The sequence below is a fragment of the Panulirus ornatus genome, chromosome 6 (assembly GCF_036320965.1).
Source record: "Panulirus ornatus isolate Po-2019 chromosome 6, ASM3632096v1, whole genome shotgun sequence".
NCBI classification, from domain to species: Eukaryota; Metazoa; Arthropoda; class Malacostraca; order Decapoda; family Palinuridae; genus Panulirus; species Panulirus ornatus.
The window spans coordinates 23,660,645-23,677,315 of NC_092229.1; the positions used below are offsets into that span (position 1 = coordinate 23,660,645).

At 41.7% G+C, this 16,671-nt stretch overlaps 1 protein-coding gene across 1 annotated transcript in view; it reads right to left on the reverse strand.

Annotated features, from left to right (window-relative positions):
* Nup214 (nuclear pore complex protein Nup214) overlaps window positions 1–16,258 on the reverse strand; it is a 380,758-nt gene extending 364,500 nt beyond the window's left edge. The window contains exon 1 of the mRNA XM_071662750.1: window positions 16,105–16,258. Within this exon, the coding sequence (XP_071518851.1) occupies window positions 16,105–16,137 (33 nt within the window). The 5' untranslated portion in view covers window positions 16,138–16,258. The remainder of the gene's footprint in view (window positions 1–16,104) is intronic.
* Between the last annotated feature and the right edge of the window lie 413 nt (window positions 16,259–16,671).

Consider the following 16,671-nt stretch of genomic DNA (forward strand, 5'->3'; position numbering starts at 1 on the left):
CCTCGACCAAAACACCCTATATCTGCCACTCTGTCATCAGACACATTCAACAAACCTTCAAAATACTCATTCCATCTCCTTCTCACATCACCGCTACTTGTTATCACCTCCCCATTTACGCCCTTCACCGAAGTTCCCATTTGCTCCCTTGTCTTACGCACCCTATTTACCTCCTTCCAGAACATCTTTTTATTCTCCCTAAAATTTACTGATAGTCTCTCACCCCAACTCTCATTTGCCCTTTCTTTCACCTCTTGCACCTTTCTCTTGACCTCCTGTCTCTTTCTTTTATACTTCTCCCACTCAATTGCATTTTTTCCCTGCAAAAATCGTCCAAATGCCTCTCTCTTCTCTTTCACTAATACTCTTACTTCTTCATCCCACCACTCACTACCCTTTCTAAACAGCCCACCTCCCACTCTTCTCATGCCACAAGCATCTTTTGCGCAATCCATCACTGATTCCCTAAATACATCCCATTCCTCCCCCACTCCCCTTACTTCCATTGTTCTCACCTTTTTCCATTCTGTACACAGTCTCTCCTGGTACTTCCCCACACAGGTCTCCTTCCCAAGCTCACTTACTCTCACCACCTTCTTCACCCCAACATTCACTCCTCTTTTCTGAAAAACCCATACTAATCTTCACCTTAGCCTCCACAAGATAATGATCAGACATCCCTCCAGTTGCACCTCTCAGCACATTAACATCCAAAAGTCTCTCTTTCGCACGCCTGTCAATTAACACGTAATCCAATAATATATATATATACCGGGGTTGACGTGCTGTCAGTGGATTGAGTCATGGCATGTGAGGCATCTGGGGTAAACCATGGAAAGTTGTGTGGGGCCTGGATGTGGAAAGGGAGCTGTGGTTTCGGGCATTATTGAATTGACAGCTAGAGACTTAGTGTGAACGAATGGGGCCTTTGTTGTCTTTTCTTAGCGCTACCTTGCACACATGAGGGGGGAGGAAGATGGTATTCCATGTGTGGCGAGGTGGCGATGGGAATGAATAAAGGCAGACAGTGTGAATTGTGTGCATGGGTATATATGTATGTGTCTGTGTGTGTATATATATGTGTACATTGAGATGTATAAGTATGTATATTTGCGTGTGTGGACGTGTATGTATATACATGTGTATGGGGGTGGTTTGGGCCATTTCTTTCGTCTGTTTCCTTGCGCTACCTCGCAAACGTGGGAGACAGCGACAAAGCAAAATTAATAAATAATATATATATACATATACATATATATATATATATATATATATATATATATATATATATATATATATACATATATATCTAAAACACTTCACTTCCTCCAGCTTTTCTCCATTCAAACTCACCACCCAATTGACTTGACCCTCAACCCTACTGTACCTAATAACCTTGCTCTTATTCACATTTACTCTTAACTTTCTTCTTCCACACACTTTACCAAACTCAGTCGCCAGCTTCTGCAGTTTCTCACATGAATCAGCCACCAGCGCTGTATCATCAGCGAACAACAACTGACTCACTTCCCAAGCTCTCTCATCCCCAACAGACTTCATACTTGCCCCTCTTTCCAAAACTCTTGCATTTACCTCCCTAACAACCCCATCCATAAACAAATTAAACAACCATGGAGACATCACACACCCCTGCCGCAAACCTACATTCACTGAGAACCAATCACTTTCCTCTCTTCCTACACGTACACATGCCTTACATCCTCGATAAAAACTTTTCACTGCTTTTAGATATCTGGGAGTGGATCTGGCAGCGGATGGAACCATGGAAGCGGAAGTGGATCATAGGGTGGGGGAGGGGGCGAAAATTCTGGGGGCCTTGAAGAATGTGTGGAAGTCGAGAACATTATCTCGGAAAGCAAAAATGGGTATGTTTGAAGGAATAGTGGTTCCAACAATGTTGTATGGTTGTGAGGCGTGGGCTATGGATAGAGTTGTGCGCAGGAGGATGGATGTGCTGGAAATGAGATGTTTGAGAACAATGTGTGGTGTGAGGTGGTTTGATCGAGTGAGTAACGTAAGGGTAAGAGAGATGTGTGGAAATAAAAAGAGCGTGGTTGAGAGAGCAGAAGAGGGTGTTTTGAAGTGGTTTGGGCACATGGAGAGAATGAGTGAGGAAAGATTGACCAAGAGGATATATGTGTCGGAGGTGGAGGGAACGAGGAGAAGAGGGAGACCAAATTGGAGGTGGAAAGATGGAGTGAAAAAGATTTTGTGTGATCGGGGCCTGAACATGCAGGAGGGTGAAAGGAGGGCAAGGAATAGAGTGAATTGGAGCGATGTGGTATACCGGGGTTGACGTGCTGTCAGTGGATTGAATCAAGGCATGTGAAGCGTCTGGGGTAAACCATGGAAAGCTGTGTAGGTGTGTATATTTGCGTGTGTGGACGTATGTATATACATGTGTATGGGGGGGGCCATTTCTTTCATCTGTTTCCTTGCGCTACCTCGAAAACGCGGGAGACAGCGACAAAGTATAATAATAAATAATAATAATAACAATCTATATATATATATATATATATATATATATATATATATATATATATATTTTTTTTTTTTTTTATACTTTGTCGCTGTCTCCCGCGTTTGCGAGGTAGCGCAAGGAAACAGACGAAAGAAATGGCCCAACCCCCCCCATACACATGTACATACACACGTCCACATACAGAAATATACATACCTACACAGCTTTCCATGGTTTACCCCGGACGCTTCACATGCCTTGATTCAATCCACTGACAGCACGTCAACCCCTGTATACCACATCGCTCCAATTCACTCTATTCCTTGCCCTCCTTTCACCCTCCTGCATGTTCAGGCCCCGATCACACAAAATCCTTTTCACTCCATCTTTCCACCTCCAATTTGGTCTACCTCTTCTCCTCGTTCCCTCCACCTCCGACACATATATCCTCTTGGTCAATCTTTCCTCACTCATTCTCTCCATGTGCCCAAACCATTTCAAAACACCCTCTTCTGCTCTCTCAACCACGCTCTTTTTATTTCCACACATCTCTCTTACCCTTACGTTACTTACTCGATCAAACCACCTCACACCACACATTGTCCTCAAACATCTCATTTCCAGCACATCCATCCTCCTGCGCACAACTCTATCCATAGCCCACGCCTCGCAACCATACAACATTGTTGGAACTACTATTCCTTCAAACATACCCATTTTTGCTTTCCGGGATAATGTTCTCGACTTCCACACATTTTTCAAGGCTCCCAAAATTTTCGCCCCCTCCCCCACCCTATGATCCACTTCCGCTTCCATGGTTCCATCCGCTGACAGATCCACTCCCAGATATCTAAAACACTTCACTTCCTCCAGTTTTTCACCATTCAAACTCACCTCCCAATTGACTTGACCCTCAACCCTACTGTACCTAATAACCTTGCTCTTATTCACATTTACTCTTAACTTTCTTCTTGCACACACTTTACCAAACTCCGTCACCAGGTTCTGCAGTTTCTCACATGAATCCGCCACCAGCGCTGTATCATCAGCGAACAACAACTGACTCACTTCCCAAGCTCTCTCATCCCCAACAGACTTCATACTTGCCCCTCTTTCCAAGACTCTTGCATTTACCTCCCTAACAACCCCATCCATAAACAAATTAAACAACCATGGAGACATCACACACCCCTGCCGCAAACCTACATTCACTGAGAACCAATCACTTTCCTCTCTTCCTACACGTACACATGCCTTACATCCTCGATAAAAACTTTTCACTGCTTCTAACAACTTGCCTCCCACACCATATATTCTTAATTCCTTCCACAGACCATCTCTATCAACTCTATCATATGCCTTCTCCAGATCCATAAATGCTACATACAAATCCATTTGCTTTTCTAAGTATTTCTCACATACATTCTTCAAAGCAAACACCTGATCCACACATCCTCTACCACTTCTGAAACCACACTGCTCTTCCCCAATCTGATGCTCTGTACATGCCTTCACCCTCTCAATCAATACCCTCCCATATAATTTACCAGGAATACTCAACAAACTTATACCTCTGTAATTTGAGCACTCACTCTTTTCCCCTTTGCCTTTGTACAATGGCACTATGCACGCATTCCGCCAATCCTCAGTCACCTCACCATGAGTCATACATACATTAAATAACCTTACGAACCAGTCAACAATACAGTCACCCCCTTTTTTAATAAATTCCACTGCAATACCATCCAAACCTGCTGCCTTGCCGGCTTTCATCTTCCGCAAAGCTTTTACTACCTCTTCTCTGTTTACCAAATCATTTTCCCTAACCCTCTCACTTTGCACACCACCTCGACCCAAACACCCTATATCTGCCACTCTGTCATCAGACACATTCAACAAACCTTCAAAATACTCATTCCATCTCCTTCTCACATCACCACTACTTGTTATCACCTCCCCATTTACGCCCTTCACTGAAGTTCCCATTTGCTCCCTTGTCTTACGCACCCTATTTACCTCCTTCCAGAACATTTTTTTATTCTCCCTAAAATTTACTGATAGTCTCTCACCCCAACTCTCATTTGCCCTTTTTTCACCTCTTGCACCTTTCTCTTGACCTCCTGTCTCTTTCTTTTATACTTCTCCCACTCAATTGCATTTTTTCCCTGCAAAAATCGTCCAAATGCCTCTCTCTTCTCTTTCACTAATACTCTTACTTCTTCATCCCACCACTCACTACCCTTTCTAAACAGCCCACCTCCCACTCTTCTCATGCCACAAGCATCTTTTGCGCAATCCATCACTGATTCCCTAAATACATCCCATTCCTCCCCCACTCCCCTTACTTCCATTGTTCTCACCTTTTTCCATTCTGTACACAGTCTCTCCTGATACTTCTTCACACAGGTCTCCTTCCCAAGCTCACTTACTCTCACCACCTTCTTCACCCCAACATTCACTCTTCTTTTCTGAAAACCCATACTAATCTTCACCTTAGCCTCCACAAGATAATGATCAGACATCCCTCCAGTTGCACCTCTCAGCACATTGACATCCAAAAGTCTCTCTTTCGCACGCCTGTCAATTAACACGTAATCCAATAACGCTCTCTGGCCATCTCTCCTACTTACATATATATATATATTTGGACGATTTTTGCATGGAAAAAATGCAATTGAGTTGGAGATGTATAAAAGAAAGAGACAGGAGGTCAAGAGAAAGGTGCAAGAGGTGAAAAAAAGGGCAAATGAGAGTTGGGGTGAGAGAGTATCATTAAATTTTAGGGAGAATAAAAAGATGTTCTGGAAGGAGGTAAATAAAGTGCGTAAGACAAGGGAGCAAATGGGAACTTCAGTGAAGGGCGCAAATGGGGAGGTGATAACAAGTAGTGGTGATGTGAGAAGGAGATGGAGTGAGTATTTTGAAGGTTTGTTGAATGTGTTTGATGATAGAGTGGCAGATATAGGGTGTTTTGGTCGAGGTGGTGTGCAAAGTGAGAGGGTTAGGGAAAATGATTTGGTAAACAGAGAAGAGGTAGTGAAAGCTTTGCGGAAGATGAAAGCCGGCAAGGCAGCAGGTTTGGATGGTATTGCAGTGGAATTTATTAAAAAAGGGGGTGACTGTATTGTTGACTGGTTGGTAAGGTTATTTAATGTATGTATGACTCATGGTGAGGTGCCTGAGGATTGGCGGAATGCGTGCATAGTGCCATTGTACAAAGGCAAAGGAGATAAGAGTGAATGCTCAAATTACAGAGGTATAAGTTTGTTGAGTATTCCTGGTAAATTATATGGGAGGGTATTGATTGAGAGGGTGAAGGCATGTACAGAGCATCAGATTGGGGAAGAGCAGTGTGGTTTCAGAAGTGGTAGAGGATGTGTGGATCAGGTGTTTGCTTTGAAGAATGTATGTGAGAAATACTTAGAAAAGCAAATGGATTTGTATGTAGCATTTATGGATCTGGAGAAGGCATATGATAGAGTTGATAGAGATGCTCTGTGGAAGGTATTAAGAATATATGGTGTGGGAGGAAAGTTGTTAGAAGCAGCGAAAAGTTTTTATCGAGGATGTAAGGCACGTGTACGTGTAGGAAGAGAGGAAAGTGATTGGTTCTCAGTGAATGTAGGTTTGCGGCAGGGGTGTGTGATGTCTCCATGGTTGTTTAATTTGTTTATGGATGGGGTTGTTAGGGAGGTAAATGCAAGAGTTTTGGAAAGAGGGGCAAGTATGAAGTCTGTTGGGGATGAGAGAGCTTGGGAAGTGAGTCAGTTGTTGTTCGCTGATGATACAGCACTGGTGGCTGATTCATGTGAGAAACTGCAGAAGCTGGTGACTGAGTTTGGTAAAGTGTGTGGAAGAAGAAAGTTAAGAGTAAATGTGAATAAGAGCAAGGTTATTAGGTACAGTAGGGTTGAGGGTCAAGTCAATTGGGAGGTGAGTTTGAATGGAGAAAAACTGGAGGAAGTGAAGTGTTTTAGATATCTGGGAGTGGATCTGGCAGCAGATGGAACCATGGAAGCGGAAGTGGATCATAGGGTGGGGGAGGGGGCGAAAATTCTGGGGGCCCTGAAGAATGTGTGGAAGTCGAGAACATTATCTCGGAAAGCAAAAATGGGTATGTTTGAAGGAATAGTGGTTCCAACAATGTTGTATGGTTGCGAGGCGTGGGCTATGGATAGAGTTGTGCGCAGGAGGATGGATGTGCTGGAAATGAGATGTTTGAGGACAATGTGTGGTGTGAGGTGGTTTGATCGAGTGAGTAACGTAAGGGTAAGAGAGATGTGTGGAAATAAAAAGAGCATGGTTGAGAGAGCAGAAGAGGGTGTTTTGAAGTGGTTTGGGCACATGGAGAGAATGAGTGAGGAAAGATTGACCAAGAGGATATATGTGTCGGAGGTGGAGGGAACGAGGAGAAGAGGGAGACCAAATTGGAGGTGGAAAGATGGAGTGAAAAAGATTTTGTGTGATCGGGGCCTGAACATGCAGGAGGGTGAAAGGAGGGCAAGGAATAGAGTGAATTGGAGCGATGTGGTATACCGGGGTTGACGTGCTGTCAGTGGATTGAATCAAGGCATGTGAAGCGTCTGGGGTAAACCATGGAAAGCTGTGTAGGTATGTATATTTGCGTGTGTGGACGTATGTATATACATGTGTATGGGGGGGGGGTTGGGCCATTTCTTTCGTCTGTTTCCTTGCGCTACCTCGCAAACGCGGGAGACAGCGACAAAGTATATAAAAAAAAAAAAATATATATATATTTCTTTCTTTCATACTATTCGCTATCTCCCGCATCAGTGAGGTAGCGTTTAGAACAAAGGAATGGGCCCCTGAGGGAATATCCACATCTGGCTCCCTTCTCTGTTCCTTCTTTTGGAAAAAAAAAAAAAAAAAGAGAGGGGAGGATTTCCAGCCTCCCGCTCCCTTCCCTTTTAGTCGCCTTCCACGACACACAGGGAATATGTGGGAAGTATTCTTTCTACCCTATTCCCAGGGATATATATATATATATATACATATATATATATATATATATATATATATATATATATATATATATATATATATATATATATATATATATATATTTTTTTCAAACTATTCGCCATTTCCCGCGTTAGCGAGGTAGCGTTAAGAACTGAGGACTGGGCCATTGAGGGAATATCCTCACCTGGCCCCCTTCTCTGTTCCTTCTTTTGGAAAATTAAAAACAATTGAGAGGGGAGGATTTCCAGCCCCCCGCTCCCTCCCATTTTAGTCGCCTTCTACGACACGCAGGGAATACGTGGGAAGTATTCTTTCTCCCCTATCCAAAGGGAAAATATATATATATATATATATATATATATATATATATATATATATATATATATATATATATATATATATATATATATTTTTGCCGCTGTCTCCCGCGTTTGCGAGGTAGCGCAAGGAAACAGACGAAAGAAATGGCCCAACCCACCCCCATACACATGTATATACATACGTCCACACACGCAAATATACATACCTACACAGCTTTCCATGGTTTACCCCAGAAGCTTCACATGCCTTGATTCAATCCACTGACAGCACGTCAACCTCGGTATACCACATCGATCCAATTCACTCTATTCCTTGCCCTCCTTTCACCCTCCTGCATGTTCATTCCCCGATCACACAAAATCTTTTTCACTCCATCTTTCCACCTCCAATTTGGTCTCCCTCTTCTCCTCGTTCCCTCCACCTCCGACACATATATCCTCTTGGTCAATCTTTTCTCACTCATTCTCTCCATGTGCCCAAACCATTTCAAAACACCCTCTTCTGCTCTCTCAACCATGCTCTTTTTATTTCCACACATCTCTCTTACCCTTACGTTACTTACTCGATCAAACCACCTCACACCACACATTGTCCTCAAACATCTCATTTCCAGCACATCCATCCTCCTGCGCACAACTCTATCCATAGCCCACGCCTCGCAACCATACAACATTGTTGGAACCACTATTCCTTCAAACATACCCATTTTTGCTTTCAAGGCCCCCAGAATTTTCGCCCCCTCCCCCACCCTATGATCCACTTCCGCTTCCATGGTTCCATCCGCTGCCAGATCCACTCCCAGATATCTAAAACACTTCACTTCCTCCAGTTTTTCTCCATTCAATCTCACCTCCCAATTGACTTGACCCTCAACCCTACTGTACCTAATAACCTTGCTCTTATTCAGATTTACTCTTAACTTTCTTCTTCCACACACTTTACCAAACTCAGTCACCAGCTTCTGCAGTTTCTCACATGATCAGCCACCAGCGCTGTATCATCAGCGAACAACAACTGACTCACTTCCCAAGCTCTCTCATCCCCAACAGACTTCATACTTGCCCCTCTTTCCAAAACTCTTGCATTTACCTCCCTAACAACCCCATCCATAAACAAATTAAACAACCATGGAGACATCACACACCCCTGCCGCAAACCTACATTCACTGAGAACCAATCACTTTCCTCTCTTCCTACACGTACACATGCCTTACATCCTCGATAAAAACTTTTCACTGCTTCTAACAACTTTCCTCCCACACCATATATTCTTAATACCTTCCACAGAGCATCTCTATCAACTCTATCATAAGCCTTCTCCAGATCCATAAATGCTACATACAAATCCATTTGCTTTTCTAAGTATTTCTCACATACATTCTTCAAAGCAAACACCTGATCCACACATCCTCTACCACTTCTGAAACCACACTGCTCTTCCCCAATCTGATGCTCTGTACATGCCTTCACCCTCTCAATCAATACCCTCCCATATAGTTTACCAGGAATACTCAACAAACTTATACCTCTGTAATTTGAGCACTCACTCTTATCCCCTTTGCCTTTGTACAATGGCACTATGCATGCATTCCGCCAATCCTCAGGCACCTCACCATGAGTCATACATACATTAAATAACCTTACCAACCAGTCAACAATAGTCACACCCTTTTTTAATAAATTCCACTGCAATACCATCCAAACCTGCTGCCTTGCCGGCTTTCATCTTCCGCAAAGCTTTCACTACCTCTTCTCTGTTTACCAAATCATTTTCCCTAACCCTCTCACTTTGCACACCACCTCGACCAAAACACACTATATCTGCCACTCTATCATCAAACACATTCAACAAACCTTCAAAATACTCACTCCATCTCCTTCTCACATCACCACTACTTGTTATCACCTCCCCATTTGCGTCCTTCACTGAAGTTCCCATTTGCTCCCTTGTCTTACGCACTTTATTTACCTCCTTCCAGAACATCTTTTTATTCTCCCTAAAATTTAATGATACTCTCTCACCCCAACTCTCATTTGCCCTTTTTTTCACCTCTTGCACCTTTCTCTTGACCTCCTGTCTCTTTCTTTTATACATCTCCCACTCAATTGCATTTTTTCCCTGCAAAAATCGTCCAAATGCCTCTCTCTTCTCTTTCACTAATACTCTTACTTCTTCATCCCACCACTCACTACCCTTTCTAATCAACCCACCTCCCACTCTTCTCATGCCACAAGCATCTTTTGCGCAATCCATCACTGATTCCCTAAATATATCCCATTCCTCCCCCACTCCCCTTACTTCCATTGTTCTCACCTTTTTCCATTCTGTACTCAGTCTCTCCTGGTACTTCCTCACACAGGTCTCCTTCCCAAGCTCACTTACTCTCACCACCCTCTTCACCCCAACATTCACTCTTTTTTTCTGAAAACCCATACAAATCTTCACCTTTGCCTCCACAAGATAATGATCAGACATCCCTCCAGTTGCACCTCTCAGCACATTAACATCCAAAAGTCTCTCTTTCGCACGCCTGTCAATTAACACGTAATCCAATAACGCTCTCTGGCCATCTCTCCTACTTACATAAGTATACTTATGTAAATCTCGCTTTTTAAACCAGGTATTCCCAATCATCAGTCCTTTTTCAGCACATAAATCTACAAGCTCTTCACCATTTCCATTTACAACACTGAACACCCCATGTATACCAATTATTCCCTCAACTGCCACATTACTCACCTTTGCATTCAAATCACCCATCACTATAACCCGGTCTCGTGCATCAAAACCACTAACACACTCATTCAGCTGCTCCCAAAACACTTGCCTCTCATGATCTTTCTTCTCATGCCCAGGTGCATACGCACCAATAATCACCCACCTCTCTCCATCAACTTTCAGTTTTACCCATATTAATCGAGACTTTACTTTCTTACATTCTATCACATACTCCCACAACTCCTGTTTCAGGAGTATTGCTACTCCTTCCCTTGCTCTTGTCTTCTCACTAACCCCTGACTTTACTCCCCAGACATTCCCAAACCACTCTTCCCCTTTACCCTTGAGCTTCGTTTCACTCAGAGCCAAAACATCCAGGTTCCTTTCCTCAAACATACTACCTATCTCTCCTTTTTTCACATCTTGGTTACATCCACACACATTTAGGCACCCCACTCTGAGCCTTCGAGGATGAGCACTCCCCGCGTGACTCCTTCTTCTGTTTCCCATTTTAGAAAGTTAATACAAGGAGGGGAGGATTTCTGGCCCCCCGCTCCCGTCCCCTCTAGTCGCTTTCTACGACACGCGAGGAATACGTGGGAAGTATTCTTTCACCCCTATCCCCAGGGATAATATACATATATATATACATATACACATACACACACATACACATACACACGCACATATACACACACACACACATACATATATATACATATGAAAAATGTAAGAAACAATTTAGAAAACTGAAACTTCTAGCTTGAAATGAATGAAAAAATGAATGTCACATAATGGTTCAACCTCTGGCTATGGAAAAAGGAAATGTATAATTTATTTACACAAACGTCAATAGTAGTTCTCATCAATTTAACCACTGTATCAATAAGCTTCAATGTCTAAGCTACATTTTTTCTCCAATTTCACTATTTTCTTGTCAAAACACCATGTATGAAAACTATCACTCCAGTAACACAACTATAAACATTTACTTCCCCTTTAAAAAAATAAAGTTCTGGGGAAGTCTGAATTAGAATTATTATAAAGAAGAAATAAAGTAAGGTAGGTCGAGTAGTACGAGGCAGACTTGGCAGAGGTCCTGTGATGCTGATGATGATAAGCGTCAGATGAAGAATTACAAGGGAGAATTACAAGGCTGCCGAGCCGACGTGAAGATCCTTCAGCTGTCGAGCCTCATCTTCTCCTCCTCCCCCTCATATATATATATATATATATATATATATATATATATATATATATATATATATTTTCTTTCAAACTATTCGCCATTTCCCGCGTTAGTGAGGTAGCGTTAAGAACAGAGAACTGGGCCTTTGAGGGAATATCCTCACCTGGCCCCTTCTCTGTTCCTTCTTTTGGAAAATAAAAAAAAAAAAAAAAAAAAAAGAGAGGGGAGGATTTCCAGCTCCCTGCTCCCTCCCCTTTTAGTTGCCTTCTACGACACGCAGGGAATACGTGGGAAGTATTCTTTCTCCCCTATCCCCAGGGATAATATATATATATATATATTTTTTTTTTGCTTTGTCGCTGTCTCCCGCGTTTGCAAGGTAGCGCAAGGAAACAGACGAAAGAAATGGCCCAACCCACCCCTATACACATGTATATACATACGTCCACACACGCAAATATACATACCTACACAGCTTTCCATGGTTTACCCCAGACGCTTCACATGCCTTGATTCAATCCACTGACAGCACGTCAACCCCGGTATACCACATCGCTCCAATTCACTCTATTCCTTGCCCTCCTTTCACCCTCCTGCATGTTCAAGCCCCGATCACACAAAATCTTTTTCACTCCATCCTTCCACCTCCAATTTGGTCTCCCTCTTCTCCTCGTTCCCTCCACCTCCGACACTTATATTCTCTTGGTCAATCTTTCCTCACTCATTCTCTCCATGTGCCCGAACCATTTCAAAACACCCTCTTCTGCTCTCTCAACCACGCTCTTTTTATTTCCACACATCTCTCTTACCCTTACGTTACTTACTCGATCAAACCACCTCACACCACATATTGTCCTCAAACATCTCATTTCCAGCACATCCATCCTCCTGCGCACAACTCTATCCATAGCCCACGTCTCGCAACCATACAACATTGTTGGAACCACTATTCCTTCAAACATACCCATTTTTGCTTTCCGAGATAATGTTCTCGACTTCCACACATTCTTCAAGGCTCCCAGAATTTTCGCCCCCTCCCCCACCCTATGATCCACTTCCGCTTCCATGGTTCCATCCGCTGCCAGATCCACTCCCAGATATCTAAAACACTTCTCTTCCTCCAGTTTTTCTCCATTCAAACTCACCTCCCAATTGACTTGACCCTCAACCCTACTGTACCTAATAACCTTGCTCTTATTCACATTTACTCTTAACTTTCTTCTTCCACACACTTTACCAAACTCAGTCACCAGCTTCTGCAGTTTCTCACATGAATCAGCCACCAGCGCTGTATCATCAGCGAACAACAACTGACTCACTTCCCAAGCTCTCTCATCCCCAACAGACTTCATACTTGCCCCTCTTTCCAAAACTCTTGCATTCACCTTCCTAACAACCCCATCCATAAACAAATTAAACAACCATGGAGACATCACACACCCCTGCCGCAAACCTACATTCACTGAGAACCAATCACTTTCCTCTCTTCCTACATGTACACATGCCTTACATCCTCGATAAAAACTTTTCACTGCTTCCAACAACTTGCCTCCCACACCATATATTCTTAATACCTTCCACAGAGCATCTCTATCAACTCTATCATATGCCTTCTCCAGATCCATAAATGCTACATACAAATCCATTTGCTTTTCTAAGTATTTCTCACATACATTCTCCAAAGCAAACACCTGATCCACACATCCTCTACCACTTCTGAAACCACACTGCTCTTCCCCAATCTGATGCTCTGTACATGCCTTCACCCTCTCAATCAATATCCTCCCATATAATTTACCAGGAATACTCAACAAACTTATACCTCTGTAATTTGAGCACTCACTCTTATCCCCTTTGCCTTTGTACAATGGCACTATGCACGCATTCCGCCAATCCTCAGGCACCTCACCATGAGTCATACATACATTAAATAACCTTACCAACCAGTCAACAATACAGTCACCCCCTTTTTTAATAAATTCCACTGCAATACCATCCAAACCTGCTGCCTTGCCGGCTTTCATCTTCTGCAAAGCTTTTACTACCTCTTCTCTGTTTACCAAATCATCTTCCCTAACCCTCTCACTTTGCACACCACCTCGACCAAAACACCCTATATCTGCCACTCTATCATCAAACACATTCAACAAACCTTCAAAATACTAACTCCATCTCCTCACATCACCACTACTTGTTATCACCTCCCCATTTGCGCCCTTCACTGAAGTTCCCATTTGCTCCCTTGTCTTACGCCTTACGCACCTTATTTACCTCCTTCCAGAACATCTTTTTATTCTCCCAAAAATTTAATGATACTCTCTCACCCCAACTCTCATTTGCCCTTTTTTTCACCATATATATATATATATATATATATATATATATATATATATATATATATATATACATGGGGATAGGGGATTAAGAATACTTCCCACGTATTCCCTGCGTGTCGTAGAAGGCGACTAAAAGGGGAGGGAGCGGGGGGCAGGAAATCCTCCCCTCTCATTTTTTTTTTTCAAAAGAAGGAACAGAGAATTGGGCCAGGTGAGGGTATTCCCTCAAAGGCCCAGTCCTCTGTTCTTAACGCTACCTCGCTAATGCGGGAAATGGCGAATAGTTTGAAAGAAAAGAAAAGAAAGAACATATATATATATATATATATATATATATATATATATATATATATATATATATATATATATATATATACATATATATACACATATATATACCCATACACGTACATATACTTACATATACTTATCAACATATATACATATACATACATATACACAAATATACATATATACAAATGTACATATTCATACCTGCTTCCCTTCAGCCATTCCTGACGCTACCCAGCCCCACAGAAAACAGCAGTGCTACCCCCTGCTTCAGCGAGGTAGCACCAGGAAAACAAACAAAAAAGGCCACATTCATTCACACTCAGTCTCTAGCTGTCATGTGTAATGCACGAAAACCACAGCTCCCTATCTACATCCAGGCCCCACAGACCCTTCCATGGTTTACCCCAGATGTTTCACATGCCCTGGTTCAGCCCATTGATATAATGTTGACCCCAGTATGCCACATCATTCCAATTCACTCTTTTCCTTGCACATCTCTCACCCTCCTGAATGTTCAGGCCCTGATCACTCAAAATCTTTTTCACTCCTTCCTTCCACCTCCAATTAAGTCTCCTGCTTCTCCTTGTTCCCTCTACCGCTGACACATATCCTCTTTGTCAACCTTTCCTCTCTCACTCTCTCCATATATCTAAACCGTTTCAATACACATAAACTTTGTGTGTGTGTGTATGTGTGTGGACTGGCATGTACACAGCACACTTGGGAGAAACAATGTGGTTTCAAGAGTAGAAGTGATAAAGACTTTGAAGGTTCTTTGTGGAATAAATGACAGATAGATGTAAGGGTATAAATGAATTAAAGTCAGAGTATTACTATGGGACACAGCATGAAAATATTTAAGAACTGGGATGGGCTGAACATTAGTATACATACTTTTGGCAACAGAGAAACTGGAAAATGAAACATGCTGCCTCATTATGTCATTATTACAATTTCAATTTCGTACATACATTTGAAAGATATCCAGATGATGAATGAGAGATGTAATAACAAAAGACATTATAAAGAATATGTAATATATGACAGCTTTAAAAACAACCAAAGTGACTCTGAAACTCAAGAGCTGTAGACATTGGATGAGAGGAAAGCAACATGAAACTTGGTCTTTTAACCACATATATACCTAGAATTTGCTCAAAGGGGTATATCAACTTTCAAGTTAGAAGGGGCAAACAAGGTTTATATGTAATAACACACTGTATCTTAATGAAGTGGATTCTGAATTACTCCACTGTAATACTCTATTACTAATAACATCCATTAATCAAAGTTATAAAACTGAATACACCTGTCGTAGTTTATCATAATACCAGCGTATAATTCTTATATAATTATTTTTTGCAGAATGCATCAATAAGCTTCCAGCAATAATCAAGAAACTTTCTTAAAATAAAACAATATCTTTTTTGTAAGAAGAGAAAATCTGGGGAGGGTGAAACTGACATGGTTATAAACCACTGAAGCAATTAATTATACACAGACATACATATATTTTCCCTTTTGAAGGATTGAAAACGTTTTGAAGAATTGGAAGAACATATTAATCATTATAATTATTGAGTACACTTCTTGTATATTGTACAGCTTCAGAGGGGGGAAACTGCCCCTGACGCCCCTCCTTAAATAGGTCATTGCTTTCAACCTTCTAGCTAGGTATCATTAAAGCCAAAGATATCATAGATAAGCAGCAAGAACTTGCGTCATGTTCGTTAATCTTATGCTTACAATTTATATCTCATAATGTGCTATCACTTACTGAATTTGGCTCACTCTCGGGTCCCTCCTCCATCTTTGAAGTAACTCACATCAATTAGCTAAAATTTCCTCCTCACACACTGTTAACCTAAACCCGTGTTTCAAATAACCCAGAAACTGTAAACACGGCAAAACGTTGTGTCGTGTTCACGTCTGTTGTGGTCAACGTTCGCCTGCATTCGTAACGTTAAAACTATCGTTCTTTTAGCTTTCTTAATACCACTAATATAGGAATATTTTTTCAATATATATATATATATATATATATATATATATATATATATATATATATATATATATATATATATATATATGTATATATATATATATATATATATATATATATTTATATATATATGTATTTTTTTTTTCAAACTATTCACCATTTCCCGCGTTAGCGAGGTAGCGTTAAGAACAGAGGACTGGGCCTTTGGGGGAATATCCTCACCTGGCCCCCTCTGTTCCTTCTTTTGGAAAATAAAAAAAAAAAAAAAGAGAGGGGAGGATTTCCAGCCCCCCGCTCCCTCCCCTTTTAGTCGCCTTCTTCGACACGCAGGGAATACGTGGG